Source organism: Neomonachus schauinslandi, chromosome 2, assembly GCF_002201575.2.
Source record: "Neomonachus schauinslandi chromosome 2, ASM220157v2, whole genome shotgun sequence".
NCBI classification, from domain to species: Eukaryota; Metazoa; Chordata; class Mammalia; order Carnivora; family Phocidae; genus Neomonachus; species Neomonachus schauinslandi.
The window spans coordinates 15,267,871-15,294,674 of record NC_058404.1 but is presented as its reverse complement, the minus strand read 5'-3'; the positions used below and the strand labels follow the sequence as shown (position 1 = coordinate 15,294,674).

The following is a 26,804-nucleotide window of genomic DNA, read 5'->3' as shown; positions in this document are numbered from 1 at the left end:
TTTTTTTGATGGCTGCATAATATTTCAGTGCGTGTGTGTGTGTGTGTGTGTGTGTGTGTGTGTGTGTGTGTATCTCACATCTTCTTTATCCATTCATTGTTGATGGACATCTGGGCTCTTTCTGTAGTTTGGCTATTGTGGACATTGCTGCTATAAACACTGGGGTACAGGTGCCCCCTTGGATCACTACATTTGTATCTTTGGGGTAAATACCCAGTAGTGCAATTGCTGGGTCATAGGGTAAGCTCTATTTTCAACTTTTTGAGGACCCTCCATACTGTTTTCCAGAGTGGCTGCACCAGCTTGCATTCCCACCAACAGTGTCAGAGGGTTCCCCTTTCTCCACAACCTTGCCAACATCTGTTATTTCCTGACTTGTTAATTTTAGCCACTCTGAAAGTCCAAAACAGGTGTTCCTGACCAGCAGTTGATTCTCCAAATAATGAAACAGACACTGCTGGAGACTGAAATGTGTCCCCCCAAATTTTGTATCTTGGAGCCCTAATCCCCAGTATGGTGGTATTTGGGTGTGGGGCCTTTGGGAGGCAATTAGGTTTAGATAAGGTCGTGAGAATAGGGCTTCCATGCTGGGATTAGTGCCCTTGGAGGAAGAGGAAGAGACTAGAGCCCTCTCCCTGCCACACAGTAAGAAGGTGACCCTTTGCAAACCAGGAAGAGCTCCCTCACCAGACACCAAATCTGGTAGCACCTTGATCTTGAACTTCCCATCTCCCAGAACTGTGAGAAATAAATGTTTGTTGGTTAAACCACCCAGTCAATGGTATTTTATTACAGCAGCCTGAACGGACCAAAGCAGAAGGGAAGGGGGGAAGATGGAAAAGAAGATAAGGAAGAAAGGAAGTGTGAGAGACAGACATTACCCCAAATTTGTTAGACTAAATGAGGAGGCAAACCTGCAGGGAGCAAGGCTCTGGATTACTGCAAATCAGAACAAGGCAACTGGATTTTCAGGGCTCCTGTTCCTGCCATCGTTAGGACTTGGAAGTCCTGGGTGCTCCATCCACCTGATCTGGCCTCCTAAGCCACACATCAGCCACAAAGCTCCCTGAGCCCTAACTCGTCCTATGTACCACCTGCCTTCCATTCCCTCAGTGCCCCTGCTGTCAGCTGGCCCCATCGAGAAATTTCAACTCAGGCTAATGATGGACAGTATTTTAGTCTAACAGCTCCCAGTGCCCTGCTAATTTAAAGGAACGACTAATACAGGAATGATAGCCTTCAAGGTAGAACCCAATGAGGAAGAAAGTTTTGTTCTGCAGGGTCAGGTCAGCGGCCTCTCTCTGGGCTGATTTGGGCATTCTGCCAGCTCCAGAGCTTGTTTGGGGTCAAGATTAATTCCCACTGAGAGCTCCACCTGGCCCAGAGCTGATGCTGGTGTGGGAGGCTCAGAAGCTCTGCAGGGCCTCACCATCTCCTTTTGCTTTCTGCATTAGTCCGGGCACTGAACTCTGACCTCAAGCTGTCTGGGCAGGCTTGGCTGCCCCAGCGAGGACACTTCTTACTGCAGACAAGGGTGGATTGAGCATCTAAAGTAAACTGGGCACTTCACACACATCCCTTTATCAAATCCTCAGAACAGTCATGAGAAATGACTGCTATTCTCCCCACTTTACCATGGAGGAATGCAAGCTCCAGAGAGAACATGCAGCCAGGAAGCAAGTGAGCTAGGCTGCCACTGGGGCTGTCTGACTCCAAGTCCCAGGCAAGGTCCCCTGCCCTGGTACCTGAGCTTCGGCCAAGGCTGGGGAGGGTCTTGTGCTGCTGGGGCATCCACTGTCCCTCCCAGGCTTGCCAGCCCAACTACCCAGAGCAGAGCTGGGATTCAGGGGGAGGGGGCCTGACAAAGTGAAGAAAGGGGCCCAAAGTTGGTACTCCTGTATTAAGCCAATCCTCAGTAGAGAATGCTGGAATCTTAGTTTTTGGTGGCTGAGAACAGTCCTGCAGCCATTTCTCCTAGGTCTGTGCCACAGGTTTTGCTGGTCCTGAAGCCCTCCAAGTGGGCAGGGGGGCCTAGACACCTCTATGCCTTCCCCGGGTGGGTCGGCAAGCTGCTAGCTGTTCGTCAAAGAGATTTCACTGTGTTGGGACAAAGAAGCAGCACTTTTACACCCCCTCCCCGAGCTCTTAGTGTGTGGGGAGCTCTGTCCCCTCCGTCCTTCCTGCTGTGTTTCCAGCACTTCACTGAAGCACTTGGGAAACCTCAGGGAAATTTAAAGAAAAGAGCCAGAATGTGGCTCTAAACCAATTCAGCTCCTTCCTTGCTGTGGGACCTGGGGACAGTCACTTAATCTCTCTGTGCTCCAGTTTCATCATCTAGCCAACAGGAATGACCATATGTACCTCTTAGGCTTGTTGGCATGTGACATGAGATAAGACATGTAAAAAATCTGACCAGAGTAAATGTTTAATCTCTGTAATACACCTCTTGCCCCCAGATTCTAAAAAGGGATCTTCAGTTTGTACCGACTTTAAGTCACATAGGGAGAGCCCTCTGATCCAGGTTACTCTCAGCCCAAAATAAAGCTGCAAGGTCACATCAAGAATTCAAATATACATTTGCAGCAAACATCATAGAGTGATATACAAGCCCTACTTTAAATCACTAAGAGAATTCTGGGTTGGGTTATAAGGCCAGTAAGGAACGGGTGGAGAGTGTTTCCAGGAAAGGAGTAGACAGAGGGGGTTGACCACTGGGTCATCAGAGAAAGAAAAGGCAGAGCCTGTCTTTTGATGTCTCAGAAATCATGGACAGGGTTAGCATACACAGGGCCACACACAGAGGGAGAACCTAATGCTGGGCAGTGTGGCCACTGGACTGGTCACAGGCTGTTTGCCTAAGGATTGCAAAGAAGTGACTTTGCAGGGCCCACACAAAGCACTCAGTCCTGGTCCCAGATGTTCCTAGTTTCTGGTTCCTAGTTCCTGAGGCTCAGAACCACCTCAGAGGTTGGGGAGACCAAGGTTCCTCCAGTTATATGGAGTCTTATTTGTAAGACTTGGCAATCAGAGCTCGGATTTGGGGGTTGGTGGGGGTGAGGGATCCCTGGATAGGTGCTAGAATTCTAGCAAACTAGCTGACAGGGCTGAGCTGCAGTAAAGGACTTGTTGGCATCTTGCATCTTAAGTAGGTCCAGTCTACTGCGATCTAAATGACAAGAAACCACCTACTCAGAGAAAGAGACTGTGGGAATACCATGTGGTGCAGAAGCCAAGATGGCTTCCTTTGGGGGAAGCATGATGTCACTGTAATCATGTAATCAATCATAAGATTTAGATAATCTTGAAGCAGGTGCCCCTGACCCAGAGACACTGCTGATAGCTTATATGAGGGGGCATCCAGGGGCGTCATTCATTCCTCACCTGGTCCCACTTGGGAGGAGTGCAGTCCTTGACCCTGGGCCAGAGATTTTCGCCATCTAAAGCTAACTAACAGATGCAGAGATTAAAGCTCCACCTTTGGCTTCATTATGCCTTGCTGTGGTTTCACCACCGCCTTCCTAACACGGGGACTCAGGTTGGGTTAGGCATACATTCCTTCTTACCTTGGTTTCCCATTAGTCATCTTTTATGCCCAGTGAGTCATTTTCAGTTGAGTTTTTGGAATCTGCTCTAATGGATGAGTTGTTTCTCATCTCATTTGTCTCCTGGGCTTCCTTCCTGCCCCTGCACACAAAACCAGTATTCAGTGGCATCCTGTACTCAGGCCAACCCACTGCCCTCTCCCTACATCAGAAGAGAGCTGTCACCAGAGGTCTCCTAGATCTGTGGGCCAGGCCAACCCTGGGGAAAGGGTCTCTGAGATCAAAGTCCACACCTTCCCCAAGGACCTGTTCCCACAAGCTCCTGTGCCTCAGATGTATTTTCTTGGAAAAGGTTACATGTTTCTAAGAGAGTTAATTGGCTTAGCTGTTTTAATAAGCTCTCTTGAGACATGTATTCAACAGTTGTACACCTGCCTCATATCACATAAAATGCAGCTCACAGGGGTTATTGTTACAAGATGTGTCAAATTTGGCAAGCTGAGCTGCACTTGGAAGGCGAGACCTGTGCTCTTGGAAGTTGGAGAAATGTGATTTTTTATGGGCTCAACTTGGTGGTCCTTGGAGAGAACTGCCAGGAAGCAAGGATCATCTAGGAAAGCAGTGTGCTTTTCTAGGAGAGCTGATTACTAGCTGGCCTGGAGACCTTGGGACATTCACTTCTCCCATCTGAGGCCCTTCATTTCTTTGTAAAATAAAGGGGTTTGATGTTAAGACTTTCATAAAGGGCTGTGAAGGCTGTGAGTTGTGCAAGGATGCCACATCCATGGGAGCATCACTCACATTATAGACATTGGAGATTTGCATATTTATTTTGACATTTTGGCCCGTGGCAGTCAAGTGTTGGTGTGACAAAATAGGTGTATTCAAAAAAGTTTCTGTTGGATGGTAGTTAAGTGTTTTTAAAAAGAAATGCCTTTAAAAAAAAATCAAGCATGGGGCGCCTGGGTGGCTCAGTCGTTAAGCGTCTGCCTTCGGCTCAGGTCATGATCCCAGGGTCCTGGGATTGAGCCCCACATCGGCTCCCTGCTCGGCAGGAAGCCTACTTCTCCCTCTCCCACTTCCCCTGCTTGTGTTCCCTCTCTCACTGTGTCTCTCTCTGTCCTATAAATAAATAAATAAAATCTTTAAAAAAAAATCAAGCATGGGCTTAGTGGTGACCCTCTTTGTCCTTTAAGTTCCCTCTGACTCTATATTTTCTACTCAGGATATTTTTATTAGGTTGTAGAAGAGGATACTCATCCAGTGTGAGGTTGGAATATCCATCAGGAAGGTGGACTCTAGACAGAGATAAGATGAGGTCCTAAAAAATGAACCCTAATTCAGGGCAATTCCTTTCAAAGTTCCCTGGGAATAGTGAGGAAACAAGTTGGAGTAAAGCCAAAACATGCCTTCATGGTGTTTGTAAAACCAAAATCTTACTCCAGAGTTCCTGGTTGATTTTTCAAACTGTGAGATCCAGGCCATTGCCTTTGTTTCCCCACAGATCCCTGTGCAGAGATATAGAAATCCTGTTTTCCTCATTCATGTTGAGGTGACCTACAGTGACCTCCATTGACCAGATTCCACACGCCCCCTGAAGCCATGGAAATGGCCTGAAGGCAGCAGACTCAGAGGTTGAGCAACACACCCACTTTCAAAGATTGGGCCTGTGATAAATCCAGAAAGGCCCACAGACTCCTGATTGGAGAACTATCTCGTGGGATCCACACAACAACCCCCAACACCAGTCTGCTGATTTCCATCAGATAAAGATTAAAGAAAACAAAATGAAGTATCTACACCAACTCACTTAGGAATAATTAGTCTTGCTGTCTCTAAAACCACCAGTTTCATTAATTTCATGTTCCATTGCATTGTGGCTGTCATCTCTTGCTAGCTTTCTCCTTTGCCAGTCATTTATTCATTCTGGGTTATAAGATTGGAGGTATGGGGAATGTGTCTGCCTTTTGAGGTGCCACAAAAGAAAGACCATTCTGGATGGACAGAAGGATTGAACTTGTCCCAGTTTCTGTCCACCTGGGTACTAGTTTAATCTCTTCTCAGGGGCACAGGGAGGTATATAGTTTCTATCAAAATTAACTGTGTTTGCAGGACTTGGATTCAGGGCCTCTCTGATGGGTTGAGATATGATCTTTTCACTCCATCATCTGGATCTCTGATTACCGCAGTAGAGAGCAAATTATAATGCCCCATTTGCTCTGCTATGAAGGTTCTTTCTCTCTCTTTGATCACAGAGCTTCAGTTGTGGGACAACCTAGAGGAGAATAAATTATACAACTATCAGTCATATGTCACCTCCAACTCCCCACACTTTATGCCCAGCTGCTTTCTTGAACATTACAGTTCCCATAGAGTAGAGCTACTGCTGCCTGGTTTCCCTAGTTCAGGGGTCTTCAAACTGGGTTCCCAGGAATTTACAAGAGCAAAATTACTTTTAAAGAAATCAATTCTAAGATCCTAAAGTTTCATGTCCATTGCATATATTGTCTTGACTGAAAACATGCCCTTTCCCTACTTTACATAAGAAAGTAATACCCCTCAGCCATGCAGAACCTTACTAAGGTGCATTGCTCTGATATATGAAAGCCTCTAGGTACCAAACAAAGGGACAGTTCAAAATATTGGTGTAGGTGTTGAGGAAGTGAAAACATCTAGTGATAAAATAACAAAACTTAAAAAAAAATCAAGTATTGTCTTCTGCTTGCTTTTAAATTATTTAGGAAAAACTTAATTGAGTTGTCAGCTGAAACATTATTTAAAAATTTATGATGATATGTGAATTTGGTATTCAAAGAAGCAGTTCAAAGAATTAAATGACATTGGTACAACAAACTACTTCTATTTCCATCTACTTATTTATGTGAACAGCTCTCTTAGCACTTAGACTTAATAAGAATAGAGTGGATTCTGAACTTGTCTTATTCTAGAGATCTAGAGATCAGTCATATTCATCCATGGATATATGAATTGATTTTTGAAAGCATCCCTAATCCTTTCATTATGAGATGCATTTCTCTTTTATTTTATTTGAGAGAGAGTAAGAGAGAGAGAAAGAGCATGAGCGGGGTGAGGGACAGAGGGAGAAGCAGACTCCCTGCCAAGCAGGGAGCCCAATGCAGGACTCGATCCTGGAACTCCAGGATCATGAATTGAGCCAAAGGCAGACACTTAACCAACTGAGCCACCCAGGCACCCATGAGGTACATTTCTAATAAAATGTAACTTTTTATGTTTAAAAATTATTGAGATCTGGTGTTTCACTTGGTACAAGGACAGGCTAAGTTGTATTTGAAATAACTCTTCTCTTCAGCAACAACTATAAAGGAGGCTGAACTATGTGTGCATATGTATGTTCATAATGGGTCAGAGGCATATCGAGACCTAGAGAACGAGGTATATCTGGCAATTGGTACCATGTCTCCTCTGCAGTGAAATACTGATCTCAAAAGCAGTTGAGAGGCCAATAAACTGAACTGAGCTTTTGACAGACTCACAGGATGAAAGAAATAATAAATATTGGAGTTCATAGTCCACCAAGGAGAAGAGATCTAGTAAATATCCCAGACGTTTAGTTGGACAATAAAGGGCAACACTCTAGCAATAAAATGAGCTAGACACAGGCAAACAGTATAGACTTTTTGAGGACTGAAGCCTTCATAAAGAGAGTGGGAACTTTTGAATCATCTTAACCCATTGTGAATTGAGATGGTCTGCCCATAGCCTAGGTGCCCATTGAAAGCAAAGCATTTGCTCTCTAGAAGAAGGTAACAATTATGGAGGGGCAAATGATATCTACAGTTTTTCATATGTAATATGCAGCATTCAATTTTTTAAAATAACCAGAATATAGGAAAACAAGGCTTGACTGAAAAATCAGGAGAAATAAACAGATGGTAAACTTAAACCCACTAATGATCCACCTATCAGACATGGACTTTAAGGAATGATGATAAAAGAACTAAATGACAAAATGGAGACTTGCACTAACCAACTAGAATCTTTTTTAAAAAGTAAATTCTAGAACTGAAGACAGCTATCCAGCTTAAATGTGGAGAGGCAAAAGAATGAAAAATGTAGAAAAGAATGTAAGAGACATATTGGGTATGGTGAAAAGGCCACAGTCGATTAGAGACACAAGCAATACAGCACAAATAATGTTTGAGGACTTTCCAAAACAGACATGAGCTATCAAATCATAGATTCAAGAAATGCCATGAAATCCAGGAAAGAATATTATGAATTTCAGGACTGCTAAAAACCACAGATAAGAGAAAATCTTAAAAATTGCCAGAGAAAACTTTTCAAAGGGTCTATATCAAGACTGACAGCTGATTTTCCAGCAGAAATATTGGAATCAAGAAAAGCAATGGAATGGTATCCTCAAAGTGATAAAAAAAAAAAAATTATCAACCCCAAATTCTATATCCATTGAAAATAACCTTCGGAAATGAACACTCAAAAATGACTTTTTCTAGAGGCAAAAAACAGAATTTCTTGCCAGCAGGTTTAGAGTAAAGGAAATACTAAATTCTTTAGGCAGAAAGAAAATGGTCACAGATGGGAGCACAAAGGAGGAAAGGATGAGGAGCAACAGAAAGGGTAAATATGTAGGTAAAGGTAAAATAATAATAGTAATAATAATAATATTTAGATTAAAAATCCATAGAGAATTAAAATACGTGAACAACAGAAGCACAGAAGGTGGGAGAAATGTAAAATTTAAAGCATTCAAACATCTTTATATTTTCTAAGAAGTTACAGAAATGCAAATTTATATTAGACTTCAGTAGATCAACATTTCAATTTTTTGTCATATCCAGGGCCCTATGCCAAGAATATATTAATTAAAATATATAAATAACAAGCTAATAAAGGCTGAAAATGGAACAACAATAATAATACTGAGCCCAAAAGAAATCAAGAAAAGAAAGAAAACCTATCAAATGTGTGATGAATACAAGACATTTAGTTAGATGGCTGATTGAAACACAAAGATATCAGTAAATACGTGTAAAAGTTTACTTTTTTACTAATATTTTATTATTTCAATTAATCTCAGTTATTCTATTTGTTTAAAGTTCAAAAGCATGTGAAACCAATTCACATTGTTAGAATAGTGTTTACATTTGGGAGAATAGGGACTAGAAGATGCCTATGTGTGATAGTAATGTTCTGTCTCCTGATCTGTGTGCTGGTTACACAGCTGCATTCACTTTATAGGAATTCATTGACCTGTACAATTATGATTTATTCATTTTTTGTCTATGTTAAACTTTAATAGACATTTATATTAAAAAAAACTATCATCTGACAGGACAAAAAACAAAACCTAATATATGCTGCTTATAAAAGGCATACATTAAATGTAAGTATGTGGAAAAATTTTAAGTAATAACATTTTTAAAAAAGATATATGACACAAAAAAATTAACCAAGGGAGAGCTGGTGCTGCTATACGAATATCAATCAATGTATACTAAAAACCTAGACTATTTTTATAATAAAGAAGGATACTTTATGTTGATATAAGGTTCAATCCACCAAGAAAATGTAACAATTCTAAATTGTAATGCTCCTAATTGTACAATCTCAAAATAATAAAGCAAAAATTGACAGAACTAAAGGAGTGATAGGTAAATTCATAATATATTGGAAGATTTTAAGACCTCTTTTCAATAACTGATAAAATAAGAGAACAAAAAAGTTAGAAGGGTACAGAAAATTTATACAACATAATTAACATATTAACCTAATTGACATTACTAGAACACTGTACCCAACAACTGATGAATACACATTATTCCCAAGTGCACAGGGAACATTTGTAAAAAATGACCATATGTTAGTCATAAAGCATTTCTCAACAAATTGGAGAAGTGTGAAATTGTACAGAATGTGTTCTCTAACCACAGTGCAATTAAAGTACAGTCAATAATAGAAAGAAAACTTTAAATCCTCATATATTTGGAAAATAACCAGAGACTTCTAAATAATTCATGGTTCAGAGAAAAAGGTACAGTGGAAATTTAGAAAATATCTTGAATGGAAGGTTAGTGAAAATACTACATAAAATCTAGCAGTTTAAATGGGATGCAACTAAACTCATGCTTGAAAGGAAATCAATACTTATATTTGCATATATAGATAAAAATAATGGCTGAAAATCAATAATCTAAGTCTCCATCTCAAAGCAAATTAAATTCCACCAAATGGAAAAAAGGCAACAATAACAATAAGAACAGAAATTAAGTAGAAAGCAAACATATGACAGAAGGGATTGACAAAGCCACATTTGTTATTAGAAAAAAACGAGGGGCACCTGGATGGCTCAGTCGGTTAAGTGTCTGACTCTTGATTTTGGCTCAGGTCATGATCTCAGGGTCATGGGATCAAGCCCCTTGTTGGGCTCAGCACTCAGCAGAGAGTCTTCTTGTCCCTCTCCCTCTGCTCCTTCCCCCAGCTCCCACTCTCTCTCTCTTAAAATAAATAAATAAGTAAATAAAATCTTTTAAAAAAAAAAGAAAATCTAATAAAATGGGTGAAACCTTGACAAGGCTTATCAAGGAATAAAAAGAGAAGACACAAATAACCAATAATAAAATGGAAAAGGGAGCATCAACATGGAACCTACAGACATTAAAAAGCCAGTAAAATAATATTACGAAAAATGTTATGCCGATGTATTTGAAAATGTAAATGAAATAGACAGTTTTTTGGAGAAAAATTACCAAATGGACAAAAAGAAATAGAAAATTGGAATACTTTTATATCTATTTTTAAATTAAATCTTTAAGATCCTTCCCTAGGGGTGCCTGGATGGCTCAGTCAGTTAAACATCTGCCTTTGGCTCAGGTCATGATCCCAGGGTTCTGGGATCAAGTCCCACATTGGGATCCCTGCTCAGCGGGGAGTCTGCTTCGCCCTCTCCCTCTGCTCTTCCCCTGGCTTGTTCTCTCTCTCTCTCTCATATAAATAAATAAAATCTTCAAAAAATAATAAAAAATAAATAAAAGCAGAATACCCCAGTATTAGATGCCTCCACTAGTGAAGTTTTCAAACATGTAAGGAAAAAGTAACACCAGTCTTACACAAACTCTTTCAGAGAATGTATAATGATAAATCACATCCATAATGAAGTTAGCATAAGCTTGATACTAAAATGTGACAAGAAGAAAGTTATAGGACACCTTTTTCATGAACATAGATATAAAAATTCTAAACAAAATATTTGTAAACTGAATCAATCAATACATAAATAGAATAATATATGCCAACCAAATTGGGTTTATTACAGGAATAAAAGATAGGTTTCATATTTTAAAATCTATCAATGTAATTCACAACAGCAACAGAATAAAAATTAAAAAAACACTTGATCATCTTAGTAGATACATAAAAACTATTTGATAAATAACAGCAACCATTCATAAAAAAAAAAACCTCTTAGTAAACGAAACTGGAATTTATTAGAATGAACTTGGGTAACTAGTAAAATACCTCCTTAATCTGAAAAAGAATATCTACCAAAAACCCTATAGCAAACATAATAGTTGATAATAAATGGGTTCAGGAATGAGATAAGGATGGCTCCTACCATGACTTCTATTCAAAATTATATTTAGAGGTCCTACTTAGTTGGGGATTGTGGTGCGGAGGGCAGGGGTAGAAATAAAACAAAAAGAAGAAAAAAAATTGTCATTATTCTAGATGACTCTGCAAAAACCCAAAAGAATTCATGTTTAGAGTTAATAAGTCTTTTGATATAAGGTCAACATTTTAAAACTATTGTATTTATATATACTAGGAACAAAAAGTTAGAAAATGAAATTTAAAAACCAATATCATTGGGGTGACTGGGTGGCTCAGTTGGTTAAGTGTCTGCCTTCGGCTCCCGTCATGATCCCAGGGTCCTGGGATCAAGCCCTGCGTCGGGCTCTCTGCTCTGCGGGGAACCTGCTTCTCGCTCTGTCTGTGGCTCCTCCTGCTTGCGCATGTTCTCTCTCTCCCTCTCTGTCAAGTAAATAAATAAAATCTTTTTAAAAAAAACAATATTATTTACAATAGAATCTAAACACAAAAAAATAAAGGAATATATCTAACAAAAATGACTTGAGAACTTTACTTAGAAAATTATTTAGAGAAATGTAAAAAGACCTTAAAAAGTGGAGGAATATATTACATTAATGAATTGGAAATCTTAATATTATATCAACTTTCCCAAAGTTTGATCTATAGATTCAGTGTAATCCCAATCAAAATTCCAGCAGCTTGTGTGTGTGTGTGTATGTGTGTGTGTGTGAATTGTGTATGTCAATTGGCAGGTCAATTCTAAAATTTATATGGAAATGCAGGTTCAAGAATAGCAAAAACAATCTTGAGTCAAATGAATAAAACTGGAAGATTTACCCCATTAAATATAGACATTTTAAAACTACAAAAATGAACACAAAATGGTATTTACACAAGAGTAGACAAATAGACTAAGAGTAAAGTTTAGATATTCTTTTTAAAAAAAGATTTATTTATTTATTTGAGAGAGAGAGAGCATGAGAAGGAGGGGCAGAGGGAGAGGAAGAGAGAATCAGAAACAGACTCCATGCTGAGCACTGAGCCCTACCCAGGGCTCCATCTCACAAAACTGAGATCAGGACCTGAGCCAAAACCAAGAGTTGGACGTTTAACCTACGTCCCTACTTTATATACTTTTGAAACAGACCTGCAATACCTGATTTATGACAAGGGAGACACTTTAGAGCAGTAACGAAAGATGATCTTTTTAAAAAATTATAAAACGTCTATTGAATGTGTGTATATATATATATTCAGACTCCTATCTAACACTATCCATAAAAATTCTAGGTAATTCCGGGTGGACTATAAATCTAAATGTAAAATGTAAAACATAAAGCTTCTAGAAGAATACATAGGTGAATATAATATCCTCATGACCTTGGGTAAGAAAAATATTTCTTAAACAGGAAAAAAATAGCATAACAATACAGAAAAATGACAAAGAAAATAGAACTTCTTGGGAACTTCTTGAAAATTGGGAACTTCTTGAAAGGACATCATTAAGGGCAAAAAGAATTCCACAGAGTGGAAGGAAGTATAACAAAAAGAAGTTCGTATCTGGAATATATGAACAACTTCTACAAAAAACAGCCAACTCAATAGAAAACCCTAGAAGATTTGAACTGCCACTTTACATAACTGGGTATCCCAATGGTCAATAAACATATGTAAAGATCCTCAACATCATTGTTTATTAGAAAAATGAACAATAAACTGCAATGAGATAACTCTACACACACATGAAAAATGGTTCATTAAAAAAACTGACAAATCCAAGTGATGGTAAGGATGGATCAGCTGGAAGTCTCATAAAGTGTTGGTAGGGGCAAACTAAAAAAGCAGCTTTGAAAAACTCTTTGGCATTATCTAATAAAGTTGAACATATGCATACCCCCAAATCTAGCAATTCTACTCCTACATATATTCCAACAGAAATGCATACCTAAATGCATCAAAGAACATGTACAAGAATGTTTATGTCAGCATTATTTAAAAATTTTAAAAACTGAATAGTAATACAATAGAACTTTTGTACATTTTTGGTTTCCTATTACAAAAATAATATTTATTTTAGTAAACTTGGTTCAATTCAATAAACAATAGTAAGAATTAAAAGTCAACCACAATCCCTCTGAATCAGTTAGGAATTGTCTGCTGCAAGTAATAGAAAATCTAGCTAACAGTGAACAATGGATACACATATGGGAATTTATTTGCATCACAAGAAGCACTTTATGGGGTTCATCTGCTTAACAACCTCATTGGAGGGGGAGATGAGCCATGAGAGACTATGGACTCCAAGAAACAAACTGAGGGTTTTAGAGGGGAGGGGGTGGGGGGATGGGTTAGCCCGGTGATGGGTATTAAGGAGGGCATGTATTGCATGGAGCACTGGGTGTTATATGCAAACAGTGAATCATGGAACACTACATCAAAAACTAATGATGTACTGTATGGTGACTAACATAACATAAAAAAAAAAAAAAGACATAAACCTGAAAAAAAAACAAAAAACCCCAAGCTTGTTATACCCTTTGGCTACATTTTAGCATATTTGTTTTTTATCTTCACACGTGCTACCTCATGGTTTCAAGATGGCTGCTGTAGGTCCAGTGATCACATCCTCACAACCTGCATTCCAAACTGGAAAAGATGGAAAGAGGCAGTGCCAGCAAAGCACTTTATCTTTCATATGGAAGTGAAACTTTCCACCTTTAGCTCCTCAGCAGATCTCACTGCCAGTACGAAGTTATCTGACCATTCCTGGCCACAGGGGATTCTGAGGAAGTAAGATAGCTTTCTTCCTTCTACAGCAAGGGGTGGAAAGGGAGAAGGGAGTTCAGAATAACTTCAATTTAGCCCGAAAGAGTCTACCAAACCAGCGATCAAATTTGTCTTTTCTAATACTCATTTTCTTATATTCATTTCCACTCTTTTTTGTACACAAATATACTTTAAATATTTATAAAAATGGTGGGATGCCTGGGTGGCTCAGTGGGTTGTGTCTGCCTTCGGCTCAGGTCATGATCCCAGGGTCCTTGGATTGAGCCCTTCATCGGGCTCCCTGCTTATTGAGAACCTGCTTCTCTCTCCCTCTGCTGCTCCCCCGCTTGTGCTCTCTCTCTCTCTCTGTCAAATAAATAAATAAATAAAAATCTAAAAAATAAAAAAATAAATATTTATAAAAATGAGATCATCCTTTACATACTACTTACTAGCCTCTCACCTAAAATATTATGCCAGTAAACACAAACGACAAAATGATTTTAATGCCTACATATAATTTAACCATACCGCTCTACCAAACATTTAAATTGCGTCTTTATTTTATGTTATAAATAAGAGCGTAATGAAGATGCTTATATATACAACTTGCTTAGAATATGTTCCTAGAAGTGGTTTGCTGGGCGAAGCATGCATACAATAAAAATTGTGTGAATATCGATAGCCTAACAACATTATTCTCAAAGGACGAGAGGGACTCAGAAATTCACACCGAGGTGTACGGCTCATATTGGTGTTGATCCATAGAGGACAACCAATTTATGGATTGCTAATCAGTATTAAAAAAAACAACAACAACAACAGAATAGAATAGAACAAGAAAGCATTAGCCTGAATTGTTCATAGTTTGGTGAAACTTTTGTGTCTGCTTTGTGTGTGTTTCTGTACGTGTCATGAAGCAGTATGAGTATTTTGCCACAATTTACAGACAAAACGTTTTTAAAATGTTCGTGCAGATGAGCTCTTCAGGCATGCCTTCTGGTTTCCAGCACTCATTTTTTTATTTCCTTTTCTTGTTAACTGCCTTGATAAGAAGTTTTATAACAGTAATAAACTGCAGCAGTGATGGCAACGTTCCTGATTTGCTTCCGACCTAAATGAAAATGCATCCCATGAAGTTTTGAAAAGTATAATTTTCACTGTAGTTAATATCTAGCGCATCAGTGAAAGTTTCATTTCCTCTTTACATCAAGTTACATAAGGGTTTTCTTTTTCATTTATAAGGATTAGGATTTATTTTTAGTTAACTGTTATGATTAATTCCTAATTTTATTACCTGTGATCAGACTATGCGCATGGTGGCCTATAAAATTTCTGCTTTTTGGAAGTTTATTGAGATTTTCTTTGTGGACCAGAATACGATCAGCTTTTCTGTTCGGTTTGATAATATTGAATATTCAATAATAATAAAATAAAATTTTCAATATCTATTGAATCCAGCTTATTGATACTAATATTCAAATCCTCTATCTCTTTAAATAAAACAAGATGAAATAAGAGAGGGAGACAAACCATAAGAGACTCTTAATCATAGGAAACAAACTGAGGGTTGCTGGAGGGGAGGTGGGTGGGGGGATGGGGTAACTGGGTGATGGGTATTAAGGAGGGCACGTGATGTAATGAGCACTGGCTATTATATAAGACTGATGAGTCACTGACCTCTACCTCTGAAACTAATAATACATTATATGTTAATTAATTGAATTTAAATTAAAAAATTCAAATCCTTCATATCTTTATATAGCTGTATCTTATATATCATTTATTCTTTATTTTTTGAGTTGTCATTAAAATCTTCCACCAAGATTGCAATTTTGCACTTTATTTTCCCAAGACTACTGTGTGTGTGTTGTGTATATTAATGATATATAAGTAATCATACCTATTCTTTTTAATTTTTATTTATTTTTTATTGAGATAAAATTATATTAAAATTGTATTCATTTCAGGTATACAACAGAATGCTTTGACATATATATGGTGAAATGATTATCACAATAAGTCTAGTTAACATCCACCACCACACATAGTTACAAATTATTCTTTCTTATGATGAGAACTTTTAAGATCTCCCCTCTTGGGGTGCCTGGGTGGCTCAGTTGTTAAGTGTCTGCCTTCAGCTCAGGTCATGATCCCGGAGTCCTGGGATCGAGCCCCGCATCGGGCTCCCTGTTCGGCGGGAAGCCTGCTTCTCCCTCTCTCACTCCCCCTGCTTGTGTTCCCTCTCTCACTGTGTCTCTATCAAATAAATAAAATCTTTAAAAAAAAAAAAAGATCTCCCCTCTTAACAAGTATACACATTCTTAACTGTTAATGTGGATTTGTAGCTATTTCAGGTTTTTGACACTACCTTTGGGGTGTTTTTTTGGTTCAGGGGGTGGGTTTCATCCACTCTTTTACATCTAACCTTTCTGTGTCGTTTTATATCAAGTGTAAATTTTTAAAGTATTTGATAGTTGGATTTTGTTTGTTTCATCTTCACATTCTTTCAGAGTTTAATCCATTCACATTTATTTTGAAACTAATACAGTTGGTTTTGTCTTGTATTATGTTTTCAGTATTAGTGCTTCCTGCATATTTCCTTTTTTAATCTTTTTCACTTTTCATCTATTTTGATATTAGTTTAATTTTATATGCTTATTTTTTAGTGATTTGGAAGTTATGCATATATAACTCCCAATCTTTATATTCTAATCTTTAAGTCAATGTCTAGAATGAAACATATATTGACCATCTCTTTCCTCCAACAACAATGAAAATGCTTTTCCTTCCTTCCCTGGCACTCTCCTCCAATTTTTGTTGAAATAATTTGGAACTTTAGATCCAGATTATTACATTACATTTTTCAATAAAATATTTTCTCATTTTTCAATTTTTTAATAGAATATTTTCACATAGCTACATTAATATTTATTACTGAATTTAACTATGTTTTGCCATTTCATTGTTTGTTGCTATTTATTTTAAAACCCTAACTTCTTCATTCTTGGATTCTTTTATTTTGACTTATTTTTCAGTAAGCTTGAGTAAATCTTTATAGTACGGAGAGCATAATTTCTGCCCTTGTATGTCTGAAATTGCCAGATACCATTTTAAAATAATACCTACGGCTTTGGAGTCAGATAAAACTAGATTCAAATGTCAGCTTTTTCTTGTTCTTGCCCTGTGATAATGGGGAAATCTCTTTACTTTTTTGACGTAGTTTCCTTGTGTGTAAAATGGAGGGACTATCAGCTTACAGGATGCATAAGTTTTATACCAAGTAAAGTGTATTAACACTGGTCCATAGTAGTCAGTCAATAATAGATTGTTATTATTATTATTAATCTTTGTACAATACCATCTTTATTGAACATTATCCACATCTTAATACAATGTTATGCATATTAAAGGTCCTCCATTAAGTTGTATTACCATTTAATATTTGAGATATAATTTACATACAATAAAATGGATAGATCATAATAGTAGCGTTTGGTGCATTTTTTAAAATTGCACGCATCTCTGTAACTACCACCCAAATCAAGATAAAACATTTTCCCATAGTCATTCTTCCTTTCAGTCAGCCACTCCCTGTCCCCAGAAGCAAATGTTTTCTGATTTGTATTATTATAGATTCATTTTGTCTATTCTCAGGCTTAATATAAATGGAATCACACAATATATATTCTTCTGTGTCTGCCTTCTTTTACTCATTGTAAGATTTTTGAGTTACACTCCGGGTGGCATGTATCAGTAGTTTACTGTTTTTCACTGTTGAGTAGTATTTCATTGCATAGATATATCAAAAATTGTTTTTCCATTCTCATATTTATGTGTATTTGGGTTATTTCCAATTTGGAGCTATTATAACTAAGGCTACTACTAAACAAGTCTTTTTGAGGACATATGTTTTCATTCCTCTTGTGTAAATACCTAGGGGGCGAAATTGTTGGTTCTTTGGGTAATGTATATGTAACTTTATAGGAAACTGATGAACAATTTTATAAAGTGACCACATAATTTTATTATCCCACCAGAAAATTATAAATGTTTTAGTTTCTCATCCTCACTGTCATTTAATATTTCACAAAAATCTATTTTGATGTATAACCATATCAACTGCTTATATTTATTGTTGCATGATGTAACTTTTTTCCATCCCTTTCTTTTTAACCAGTGTATTTATCTTTTAAATTTTTTTCTCTTATAGATAGTATATATTTGGGTCTTAATTTTTTATCCAGTCTATCTCTGCCTTTTAAATAAAGTATTTAGTTCATTTACATTTGATAGTATTTGGTAATTATTGGTATGGTTGGGTATAAGCCTACCATGTTTGTATTATTTTTTAATTTGTCTTAACTGTTTTTATTCATCTGTTGCTCATTTCCTATATTCTTTTCCATTAATTGAATGCTTTTAGAATTTTGTTATATTTTCTCTATTGATTTCAGATTTTATTGGTTTTTTTTTTTTTCCCTAATGGTTACTCTAGACATACCAACATGCTCCTTAACTTATTCATGTTCTACCCTGAGTTAATATTTTATATTTCACAATGAAGTTAGAGTTTTTAAATTTTATAATGCCATTTGTCCATTTATACATTCCTTATATTCTTATTGTCATCTATTTACTTATATATATATTGTAAACCCCATTGTATATTTTTAATTTTGCTTTAAACAGTCAGTGATCTCTTAAAGAAATTTCTTTTATGTTTACCCTTTCTGGCCAACATTTGTGTCATCTGTGGATCTGGTTCTGTTGAATATTTTTCTCTTAATTATGAGGCACATTTTATTGCTTCTTAGTACATCTCATGATTTTTTATTATATGCCAAACATTATCTGAAAAAGAACAGTAGAGAGTGTAGCAAATGATATTTACCCTGAGAAAAATTCATGCCTCCTCCTATGTCAGGCCTTTAGAGTGGAGGCTAAGTCAATCTAATCTGTAGTTGAGCTGGATCTGGGGTTTTTTGAAGCTTTAGTTAGATTTGCCACTAGTTTCAAATGTCATGAGGGAAGATAAGGATTATCCCTTTATCAGGTCTTGGAATTTGTCCAGTGGAGAACTCTCTGTTCTTCACATGGAAATTTTATGTTGCCTACTTTTTGAATCAATGAGTTCTTTTTCTCTCCAACATTGTCCTCAACTTTCTGCAGCTGGGAAGACCTCTCTCCCCTTTGATGTTCTGTCCCTAGCCTTTGATGAGCTGTTGCCTTGCGCTCAGTGGAGGGTTTGTGTACTTGGGGGAAATTTCTCTGAGTTCTCCTGTCCTACCCTTAGCTTTTAGAAAATGCTGCTATGGTTCTGGAATGAGTTAAAATTCATTGTAATTTTTAAGAATAAAAAATAAAAATAAAAAAATGGATCTACTTTGCCACATGTTATCTCTATCTTTACTATAGAATTCTACATGTAACTAATCAATAAAAAGTTGTTTGTATACTCCTTTAACTTGAGGAAAGGGTAAATTTCTCAGGTGATCTATGTTGCTATGCCAGTGTTAAGTCCAGATTCATTTTAATCCAATAAGAGGATTAAGAGAATATATGACTGATAATATTAACAAACATAATTCTTATTTAGTATAAAAAATACTGATTGATATTAATGTGCAAACATAAAAAAGTGTGCAGTTTCTTTTATCTGCTAAAACCATGATCAAAATTCCATTACTTGCAAACTCATAATACCCATGTATCAGATATGCCAGAAGAAGATACCTGAGCACACTGTATAAGGCTGCTAAAGTTTTAAAGGATAGGTGGTGTCTTATTTGCTTCTGAATGCTGACACTGAGCACAGAGTAGATACAAAGAATGGCCTTCATACATTGTTGAATAAACAGCTTTGCAAGAACAATAAACATTCACAAAAAACCTTCAACAGATGAAACACAGATATGTAAAGTGCTATAACCAGTCAAGATCCCACTGGCATTTCTTACCATAATGAATTTTCTTCAAGAACTCATGGGCAGGACTTACTCTTGGGTCATCTAGCCTAATCATCTTACTCAACAAACAGGCCTTGGAAGGGGAGCTGCCTGCCTTCTAGGCCTATCTTAATTGTCCTAGATAGCCCTTGCTCTCCCAAGATACCAGGCAGAGAGAGATGAACTCTTCCATGGAGCACTCAGATTTGCTATGGTATGCTGGAGTAAGGAATTCTTGGAGGCTGCCCCACCTTCTTATAAATGAGCTGTAACGGACTAGCAGATATACCCAGGAGTGGGGTTAATATGTTTCCTGACAGAGACGTTCCTTTCCTGCTTACTCCCAACTTGTTCCACTTTACTTACCTCTACCTTGAGAAATCATTTTTCCTGGGCTATAAGAATGCTCACCATCTTGTCTCCTGGCACTCCTTGTCCAGAGCTTTATTTTGTGTATAGTTCCCCACACTAACCTTGTTGTTTCTCATCTCTGAACTTTTGCTTCTGCTTCTCTCTTTGCTTGGGATGTCCCTTCCTTCCCCACCCCCATGCCCTGACACATTGGCCAAATGCAGTCTATAAGACTGAGCCCAACCTGGGGATTCAAGGAAGGCTTCCAGGAAGGAATAATCCCTCAAGTAGATGTCCCTCATCTGAGATCCCACACCATTAAGTGTGCACCTCATTTTAGACTTCACATATTACAATATTTTCCCAAATTTCTCCTCCCACTAGACTAGATTCTGGGATGCTCCAGGATGAAGACACTGACTGACACATTTTTGTTTCCACTATGTCTGAACACAGTGACTAGTTCATAGTAGGTGCCCAATAATAGTCAACTAACTTAAACTGAGACTTGCTCATACCTCTCCTGCCCTATATTTTGGTAATAAGTTTGGGTGTCTCTTCCTCAGAGCAACTACTTCTACTTGTCCAGGGGCCTGGGGCAGTGAAGCTGAGGCCATAGCAGCTCCTAACATTTGAATGCCCTTAATTCTTTTACTTCATTTTGGGGCGCCTGGGAAGCTCAGTTGGTTGGGCCTCTGACTCTTGATTGCGGTTCAGGTCATGATCTCAGGCTCATGGGACCAAGCCCCACGTATGGCTCTGCAGTCAACACGGAGGAGTCTGATTGTCCCTCACCCTCTGCTCTTCCCTGCCCCACCCTCTCCACCCCCTCGTGCTCTCTCTGTCTAAAATAAATAAATAAAATCCTTTAAAAAAAATCTTTTACTTCATTTTGGGAGAGGCAAAGTCATGTCTCAGAATCCCTGCTTTAATTCAGTGATTTTTAGGCTTGCTAATTTAGTGTGGCATTTCCTAGTCCAGTTAGACTACTGAAATTTTTATTTTATTATTCCAGGACTAATCAGATACTACCTAATACTTGATTTTAGAATAGACAAAAACACACTAGAAGACTCAGCAGTTATGAAAAATCTATCGGAAAAAGTTTTAATTGAGACCTTTCTGTGTATGAATTATTTTTGTTTCAAATTGGAAAAGACAAACATTAACCAATTTTTGTTAGTCCCTATCATGGGACGCCAGTGTTGTATAGGAACAACATTTGAGAACCTCTGCTCCTGTTAAGTAAAGTTACAGTTAAATATACCACCTATCAGCAGTAAGTTATTTCATGAAAATGAACAAAGATTTTTATTTTGACTAATGGTGTTTGCTTCCTGAAATAAGCTCAAAAACCTACCTTTATTATATATATATATATATAATATATATTATATATATATATATAATATATATATATATATATTATATATATATATATACTTTATTATTGAAGAAAGTAACCATTTACCATCTTTTTCCTTCTCAGGCTGTGAGGTTGAGATTCTTGGGGTCAGACCTACTTACTGCCTAGAATATAAAAACGTCCCAACGGATATCAATTTTGCCAATGCAGTCAGCGATGCTCTTGACTCCCTCAAGTAAGTGTCCCAAGGTTTTAGTCATACCATTGTTCTTCATTGTTTCCAGGACCAATAATGAATGCTAAAGTGAATTAAGAAGGCTTGGTACAGGTGGAATAATGTCTCAGAGATATGATTAGTCTCTTGCATGATGACTGTTACCTGCTACCAGAGAATAATTGTGAGTGAGTCGTTTCAGGTAGGGGCACTCTCTGTAAATGTTGAATGGAGAGCAAGAAAGTCCTCAAGTGTTTGGGACTTTCTTCTTTATGTTGATGGACAATAGAGAAGCAATACGAATGTCAACATCTCTCTAATTAAGATTTAGTGAATGCTTGTATTTCATAAAATGTTATTATTTGGCAAGAAGGGGGGATCTGTGGTGAAGTAAATTTGAAAAAATTGCCTAATCTACCCTCTTCTCGGTAATGTATGAAACACGTAGAACATAGAACCTTTTTCTTCCTCCCACATGGAGCAATGACACAGAACTTTAAAAATGCAAAAATCATTAATGGTGTCTTAAACAGCACACGAGAGCCTGTCAGGGAAACTGATCAACAAGAAAGGTCAGGAGAAAGCCTCAAGGCAGTCTCAGAAATCGCTAGATATGGAAGTCAAGATAGGAGACCAGCTGGGGTCTACCTGAGTAATTAGCAACCAAGAAGCTAAAGATGTTGGGGGCTCTCACATTTCGAGGGCTGGATTTGCGGTCTCCTTGGCTACTGAGTGGATCTCCTGGGTAGGGTCAAGGCAGAAGACCCATAGTAATCAGTTTGGAGACCAAGGAGGGACTGTTATCCTCCCAGGAGAAAGAGCCTGTTTTCAAGCTGGGCAGCCTCCGAGGGCCACCATATCCCAGGCACTGTGTACTACTCACCAGCAGTAACCACATGAATTGGCCTATAGCTAAGATAGCCCCAGATATAGAGCTGACCAATTATGAATCCCATTCTTGCCATCACCACCCCAAACATTGCGGGGAACAAGTCACCCCCACAGAACTGCACAAGGAGAAAACAATACCCCTCCCTCCGTTCCTTCTTGGAATAATTCCACTTCCATGAAACCCATTAAGATGGGCCTTTGAGGCGCAAGAAGGCTCAAGCTCTGACAGATTGGAGAGGAAATAGGTTTGAAATACTTAAAAACTGAGATGTAACAAATTTAAAAGTTGAGATTTTTTTTCTGGAGGGAAGAGGGAAGGGACAAGGTCTGGAATGAACTTTAAATAAATATTATTAACTATTGAATAAATAGTCTTCAACATATGGTTTGTAAATCATGTGTGTTATATGATCCTGTCTCCTACCTACTCTGCTTTCTTTTCCTTGCCCACAAGTGCTGGAAAACCACACACACATGATAAACTAGAATATCGTGTTACAAACTAGTTTGTGCAAAGCTGAAGAGCACCACACGCACAGCAGATGAGCAGAGCTAGAACTCTGGAATAGCTCTGTGTCTATACAGTGCTGTTTCCAACATATCCAAAGTGCTGGCCACCCCTACAGCTTATTGCCATGCTAAATAGGAACATTTAGAACATAGTTGTCATACAAATACCTCCAAATAACCCAATGCTCTATTTGGGAGGGTAATCTTTTTCACATTCATCTTGCCTTGAGAATTGAATGGTCACTCACTGTACACAACCCAGTGATGCAACAGGTGGAGAGCCACAGAGTCCCAAGAGGCTCAGGTTAGCCAGGGCTGGCAAGCCAGCCCATCCAAGCAGACTTCCTTGTCTTGAGGTATAGCAGCATGCTGGAGGAATGAGTGCTGGGCTCTGTTTCCTAGGGAAGTTTCTGTTTCTCTGTTTCTAGAGAAGTTTTTCTTTTTCCCTTTTCAAGCAACATGACAAAGCTCTGGAACACTGGGGAATAACATCTTTACCTTAGAGCACAGCATTTAGAAAGGGGGAGGTTGGTGGTGGGGGGTGAGGTGGTAGTATGTATATGTGTGTGTGTATCTTTGTGTGTATGTGTGTTTAGCAAAGGCATTGGGCTCCCCTAGACAGAAAAGGCTACCAAGAACTGGAGGCCCAGGAAAGTGGCCTCGGGCTAGGCCTCTATCTGGTGTGACCTGATACCACCATATTGTTCAATTGGCACCATTCATACTATGGTCTACATAAATGGCCTTGAACTCCCAGGGGATGACATTCACATAATCTACCAGTGAATGATGTTTCTGCAGTTGAGGAGTGAAGGCCTAGGAAGGATGGAACCAGGCCAGTGCAATCGTCTTGTGGGGTCTTCATACTGTCAAAGTTAACAGGGCCACCAGAAACATCCCCTGTGAATAGTAGTTGGAAAGATGGAGATCCACCATTTCTAAAACTAGTTAGGGCTTGAAATGAGACAGAGAGAAAAAAGAGAAGAAAAGCAATAGGCCAGATGATACTGATTGCCTGTGGAAAGCAGTAAGATAATTTAGGCTCTCTTGCAAAGAAAAAGAAGGCACCTTCTATAAACAACCTATACAGATAGATAGATTGATTGATTGATTGATTTAGAGTGGGGGCAGGGAGAAGTAGGGGGAGAAGAAGAAAGAGAATCTTAAGCGGGTTCCACACCCAACGCAGAGCCCGATGAGGAGTTCGATCTCACCTCCCTGAGATCATGACCTGAGCCGAAACCAAGAGTTGGACCCTTAGCCAACTGAGCCACCCAAGCGCCCCTAACCTATGCATTTTTAGAACATGTCTCATTACCTTCTTACAAAGTAAAATAAAGGATTGACATTTGTGGGCCAACACAGTTAAGACCACTTTACATGTAGCAGCTTTATTCATGTAAGAATGTGACTCAAAGGAATTATGAATTCTCTTGGTGTGTATGCTTAGGCAAAGATGTATTAATTATTTATCTTTCCATCAGATAGCCCCAAAACAAGGAGCAAGTTTTAGACTCCATAGCTTACCTCTTGGTTTCTGCTCAGCTCTATCTCAAATTCCCAGCTATAATTTGAGGAGTGCTTAGAGTTCACACAAGTGTGCGAACACAGGCATGCATATGCATGTGGGCACACACAGGCATTTCTCCTGATCAGTACTGCTTATAGAGTGTCTTTTCCACTCTGCTATTATTCTGAGAGGCAGAGAGAACGGGATACAGGATAGATATGCTTTTGAAAGAAGGCAGTTAAGATTGACCTATGGACAACATTTCGGCAAAGGGTCCGGCTCAGCCAAGAAGCTGCATGGTTCTGTAGAAGGGCTAGTCCAATTTCCATGTTTGATCTGGGCATTGCCATCCAGGGCTCATAAAGCTTTATTGACCCAAGTCATATCCATGGTAGACGCTACCTCGGCACCTAGACAAACTCCAGCGTAGAAGAAAGGAGAGGGCGAAGAGAATTCATGTCTTCAACACACACCTGCCAGCATTGTGTCAAAGGCGCTATCGCCATTGCCAAGAAAACAGAACTTCTTTGCAAGAAGCCACTTTCTGTGGGACCTGCCAATGTGTAGAGTATTCCTCCCGGCTTCATATTAAGGGATTTCATGGGGCTGCTGTACCAATGGTCAGATTTGTCTAATTCCAATACCCTATCAATGTATAATTTTCCAAAATTAAGCCTCTGTCATGTGCTCACTACATATGTATATGAGAATTATGCTGAGGTTCAAATTCCTTTATTGCTGAGGGAATCCAGGGACGACCAGGCTGGTTAAACAGAGAATATGAGAAACACACACGTGAAGGAAAAGAATGATGGAGGACGATGGCATACGATTATTGTGAGATGCAGAAATGCTTCACGACTTAGAGGACAATCAGACCGTGATCTTTGGGACTGCTTTCTCCATCAGGCAAAAATAACCTTCATCTTACTGGTTTCCTACAAGTTGACAGCTAAGTTTACACATTCCGGGCTCAAGTTGGTCATAAAGTCTGGTGACCTGTAAACAAGTTTATCAGACACTGTTCTTGTAGGACACAGGAATGACAGGCAGCTGTTTTGGGGGCCTAATTTCTAAGTTTTAGATAATTTTTCTTAACAGTTGATAACTTCAACCATCCCTTCAAATTGCCCCCCATTTCTCTCTCCCTAAGCCTTCTCTTTCCAACTCACTTCGGTGAGGAAATGGATGTGAGGTTATGAACTTTTACATTGAAAAGAGATCTGGACAACATCCTAAGATGATGGAGGACCTGGGTGTCCCTGAAAGCCTGGGGCTGGGGGCTCCTTGCAGCTCTCAAGTGCTGGGCTGACAGCCACATGTCTTTGGCTCAGTTCCTGGACCCCTAAAGCTATAAATTATAAATGGCCAACCATAGGTCTGCAGGCATTTCCACCCATCGCTCCTCACCCAACCACTCCATTACAAATGAGCTGACCTGTGATGGAGACCAGATCCATGTGGAAAACACCTGGCGACCAAGAATCTGTCCGCTGAACTCCAAACAGGCGAGAGTGCTCAGCCCTTGAAGACTCGGGTCCCTAATGAATCGACGAAACTCCAACCTAGAAGTCTTTTCCAAAGTCACGTGCATAAATCCCTGAATCGCCAGCATCCCAAATCCAGTGTTCCTGGCACCTGGGGTTGACAGCTCCTTCAAAGAAAGCCATCAGGTAAATCTGTGATACGGGGTCCCTGATCACACAGAGATTTTTAGATATGGTGCAGAGCCTGAAAGAAACCAGCCAAGTGGTTGCTGCGTTAAGGGAAGTATCTACAATGCAGTGACCTAAAAGCACGTCATTGAACTTTAATGCAACGGTCAGCCTGTTTGTGCAATTCTCCCCCCATGCAGGCCCCACCCTGGAAGTGTGCACACTTGAACACTGGATACATTGCATGAATCCGCACATCTGGGGAGCTACAGATTCAACTGCATAAAGCAGCTAAAGGCTGAGGCTCATCTGAGGGAAAGATTTTATGGAAGGTTCCACTGTATTCATCAGTGTAATGAACACGGGCCTCACAAAAGTTTAGGGATGTGTATGAAAGTGCCATTACCTAGCGAGAACTTTTCCCCACCACCCACAGCCTTGCAGGCCCCTGCAGTGACTTT

General features: G+C 38.8%; 1 protein-coding gene across 1 annotated transcript in view; it reads left to right on the top strand.

The window, feature by feature from the left end:
- Window positions 1-26,804, top strand: part of ENPP6 (ectonucleotide pyrophosphatase/phosphodiesterase 6) — a 108,422-nt gene that overhangs the window by 57,426 nt on the left and 24,192 nt on the right. Inside the window, exon 3 of the mRNA XM_021694227.1 lies at window positions 21,687-21,798. Within this exon, the coding sequence (XP_021549902.1) occupies window positions 21,687-21,798 (112 nt within the window). The remainder of the gene's footprint in view (window positions 1-21,686; window positions 21,799-26,804) is intronic.